The sequence below is a fragment of the Takifugu flavidus genome, chromosome 7 (genome assembly GCF_003711565.1).
Source record: "Takifugu flavidus isolate HTHZ2018 chromosome 7, ASM371156v2, whole genome shotgun sequence".
Classification (NCBI taxonomy): Eukaryota; Metazoa; Chordata; class Actinopteri; order Tetraodontiformes; family Tetraodontidae; genus Takifugu; species Takifugu flavidus.
The window spans coordinates 1,700,358-1,704,639 of NC_079526.1; the positions used below are offsets into that span (position 1 = coordinate 1,700,358).

The 4,282-nt window shown below is 51.5% G+C and overlaps 1 protein-coding gene across 2 annotated transcripts; it reads left to right on the top strand.

The window, feature by feature from the left end:
- Positions 1 to 2,018: 2,018 nt before the first annotated feature.
- On the top strand, positions 2,019 to 3,937 carry LOC130529328 (Krueppel-like factor 2). 2 transcript variants are annotated; one of them, XM_057039432.1, is made up of 4 exons: positions 2,019 to 2,259; positions 2,375 to 2,539; positions 2,612 to 3,236; positions 3,305 to 3,937. In XM_057039432.1, exons 1-4 carry the CDS (start codon positions 2,188 to 2,190, stop codon positions 3,478 to 3,480), a joined length of 1,038 nt encoding a protein of 345 aa, XP_056895412.1. In that variant the 5' UTR covers positions 2,019 to 2,187; the 3' UTR covers positions 3,481 to 3,937. The 2 variants fall into 2 exon arrangements, with proteins under 2 accessions (XP_056895412.1, XP_056895411.1); XM_057039431.1 differs by having other exon boundaries at positions 2,021 to 2,259; positions 2,375 to 3,236.
- The last annotated feature ends 345 nt before the right edge of the window (positions 3,938 to 4,282 follow it).

Here is a 4,282-nt window from a genome sequence, read left to right on the forward strand (position 1 = left end):
ACCAGGTGAGGGGAGAACTGAGGAAGCTCCGGCCCCGAAAAGCAGCTGGACCGGATAGAGTCTGTCCCCGGCTCCTCAAGACCTGCGCTGCTGAACTCGGGGAGCCGCTACAACGGGTCTTCAACCTCAGCCTGGAGCTGGGGAAAGTGCCCACCTTATGGAAGACGTCCTGCATCATTCCTGTCCCCAAGAAGAACAGACCGAGTGAGCTGAACGACTTCCGGCCGGTGGCACTCACCTCACATCTGATGAAGACTCTGGAGCGGCTCTTCTTCAACCTCCTCAGGCCCCAGGTGCAGCACGCTGAGGACTCCTTACAGTTCGCCTACCGGGACAAGGTCGGTGTAGAGGACGCCATCATCTACCTGCTGCACCGAGTCCACTCGCATCTGGACAAGGGGAGTGGCACAGCGAGAATCCTCTTTTTGGATTTCTCGAGTGCCTTCAACACGATCCAGCCCCTTGTCCTACAGGACAAGCTTCTCCAGATGCGAGTGGACCCCTTCCTGGTTGCTTGGATCTCCAGCTACCTCACCGACAGGCCGCAGTTCGTCAGGATGAAGGACATCACGTCTGACACTGTGGTCAGCAGCATCGGTGCTCCACAGGGGACTGTGCTGTCCCCCATCCTCTTCACTCTGTACACCTCGGACTTCTGTTACAACTCTGAAATGTGTCACATTCAGAAGTTCGCTGATGACACAGCCATCGTTGGGTGTATCAGAGACGACCAAGAGGAGGAGTACCGGTGCCTGGTGAGGGACTTTGTTGCCTGGTGCCACAACAACGGCCTGCAGCTCAACACCTCCAAAACTAAAGAACTGGTCATTGACTTTGAGAGGGACCGACCGAGACCTAGACCAGTTCAGATAGGAACGGAGGAGGTGGAGGGCGTGCAGACCTACAAATATCTTGGGCTGTGGCTGGACAACAGGCTGGACTGGACAAGCAACACGAGGCAGCTGTACAAGAAGACCCAGAGCAGGATGTACTTCCTGAGGAGACTCAGATCCTTCAACATCTGCAGGAAACTGCAGGAAATCAGTCTGTGGTCGCCAGCGTCCTGTCCTACGCTGTGGTGTGCTGGGGGGGCAGTGCGACAAAAGCGGATCTCTCCAGGCTGGAGAAGCTGATCAGGCGGGCCAGCTCGGTGGTGGGGATGAAGCTGAAACCTCTGGCGACAGTGGCAGAGAGGAGAACTATTGACAAGCTGCGGAGCATCATGGACAATGTCCGCCACCCTCTGCACACTGTCATCCACAGCCAGAGAAGCCTGATCAGCCAGAGGCTGCGCCTTCAGGACCAACAGACTGGGGAACTCATTCATCCCCCGAGCCATCAGGCTGTTCAACTCCTCACTGGGGGGAAGGAGGGCCAACAGGAGAACTGGAACATTTTTATAGTTTTATATTTATATTCATATCCTATTTAATTTATTCTATTTTATTTCTTATTTTATTATATTTTTATTATCTTTAATAGGTTTAATGGGGTGTAATGGTGGTGGGAAATTTTGTAGATGCTTGTAGATCTTTGGAGATGCTAATTTCCCTGGTGGACACCCCCTAAAGGGATCAATAAAGTACTCTTGAATCTTGAATCTTGATTTCCTTCAGATTCTGAACAAGTGTATTTTATTATGCCGAGCCCTTCATCTCTGCTTCCCTTGGACCTTTCCACCAGGACAGGATGTTCTCTCTCTGCCCATGTCCATGTCATTACCTGCACCACTGGAAGACAACTAAAGGAATGTGTCTGTGTATGAGAGAGAGAGATTATCAATCTGTTCCTTTCGAAATACACACTCCTATAAGCAGGGAGTACTGGGAGTACTGGGAGAGCTGGGGGAGGGACCGAAAGATGGCAGGTATTTAAATATAACCCACCTGTATAAACTCAGACAAACTAACGCTGCAATGTTGTGTTAGAGAGAGGGAGGGGGAGAGAGGAGAGAGAGGGAGGGTGTTAGAAAGGGTCTCTCCCCCCTGCGTGCGCGCTGTCCGGGGCGGGGCGGGTTCTTCCTCAAGGTCCAGGTTAAGTATGGGAGCCTGCAGCAGCTCTCTGGACCTCAGTTCTGTTTTCGGCAGCGCAGCGCGTTTCCTGATTTGCGCAGATATTTGATTATAAAGCCGTTGCTGCAGCAACCGAATCAGTGCATTCGCTTTAGTTTCTTCTGTGGCTACAAAAATGTCCCTGAGTGGGACCCTTTTACCTTCCATCTCTACGTTTGCAGACCAAAAGGAGAAACAGTGGGAGGATGTAAGTTATTACTACTACAGATGTTATTGTTGTTATTATCATCACTTGTTGAGAATGAGTAGTTTGGAGAAGTCCTCTGACTTCACCGTTGAAAGGACCTGTCGTCCTCTTTCAGAGGTGGAGGACAAACATGGACGAGGAGGACCTGGGTCAGCTCTTGGATTTAGACTTTATTCTCGGGAACAGCGCCGTTTCCGACAGCCTGGCGGTGGAGGACGGCGGGGCGGTGGACTCCTGCACCTTCCTGTCCGAGCAGCAGCTGCAGGAAGACCACATCCAGGTGTGTCTGCACTCTTTAGACTACACTCTGGCCCCAGATGCGAGCAGCAATCTGATGGCGGAGCTCCTCCAGGCGGATATGGCTTCCAGCTCTCTCTGCGGGAACAGCCCCGGCATCCAGGGCAGGTTCTTTCTCAGCTCCCCGGCTTTCCAAACCAGACAGGACTCGTTCCCTGGAGCCCAGAGCAGTACAGCAGAGTCAGACTCAACGGTCCCGTTCGGCTCCGTCACCGACCTGGTGCTTCAGAGCTTCATTGGAAGCCCCCATGGAGGGAACGTCTGCTGCAGCGTGTCTCTGGACCCGCAACCCCGGCCGGTCGACCCCCCGCAGGCTGCTGCGGGCAGCCTGACGCCCCCACTGAGCCCAACAGACTCCGAGTGCCACTTGAACTATATTTACGGCTCGACGAGCATGACGTTCCCTCACTTACGCATGCAGTTTCCGTTCCCTGGTGATGCCCAGCATCATTTCGCGGCCGCGCTTAGGGAGGATGCGGCCATGGAGCAACCGGTGGCGGGTCAGCGGGTCCTGCTCACCCCACCGTCCTCCCCACCTGCAGTGAGGGACACCAAACCCAGAAGAGGTCGCAGTTCGTGGCCGAAGAAGCGAATTTCGACGCACAGCTGCTCCTTCAACGGCTGTGGGAAGAATTACACCAAGAGTTCGCACCTGAAGGCGCATCTCCGGACTCACACAGGTAAGATCCGGACTGGGGAGGTTCCGGCTCACCCGGGTGTCACCTGACAGCTGTTACTATGCTTGCAGGAGAAAAGCCATACCACTGCAGCTGGGACGACTGCGGCTGGAAGTTCGCGCGCTCTGACGAGCTGACACGTCATTTCCGGAAGCACACAGGACATCGACCTTTTCGGTGTCACCTGTGTGAGCGCGCCTTCTCCAGGTCCGATCACCTGGCTTTACACATGAAGAGACACATGTGATTCAGAAGAAACATAATCACAAATTTCGCACTATAGATTATATAGATAATCCAGATTCACTCCTGTGGGAACAGAGAGGCACGACTGGATGGTGAGACAGGTGAGATGGCCTTTCTTTGGTCTTTAGTAAAGAATCCTTTGACCGCACGTCAACTCGGGAATCCTCTGGAAATAAAGAGACATTTTTGTGATCTGTTTAACATTTTGCTTTGAAACTGCTCATTTGCAGTCTCCATGAAGGTTTAAACAATCTTTTATTGACCTTTTCATAATGTAAATGTTTCTATTTTTGTAAATAATAAAATAAAGGAGCATCTTTCTGTCGCCACTGATATTAGCTGGAACTGGAATTACCTCCAAAATCTCTGCAGGGACGTTCGGTGTTGTTTTGTTGTATATTTGCATATATTTGTATATTTTGAAGGTCAATAATAAAGACGTGAAGCTTCATTTTAAAGCATTCTCCTGTGTACGATGTTTATGTAAGACCTGACAGATTTCACTCCCTTCTGAGGCTATCTGAGGACCTTTTCACCAGCTTTGGGAAACTTCTCTCGTTACATGTGGAGACAGAGTTCCTTCAATAAGATGACGGGACACAAGATGGTAGGAGTGTTCTGCAGAATAGTGACTGAGCAGGTTTCACACCCTCACAGACAACCTTCAGCTGGCAGCAGCAGAGCATTGGAGAGGAGAGGAGGGCAGATCAGATCAGAACACACACAAAAGCTTCCTGACAACAGAACATCTGTGTGCCACAGCTGTGGTAGGAAGATAAATATCCAAATGTAACCACTGAAAC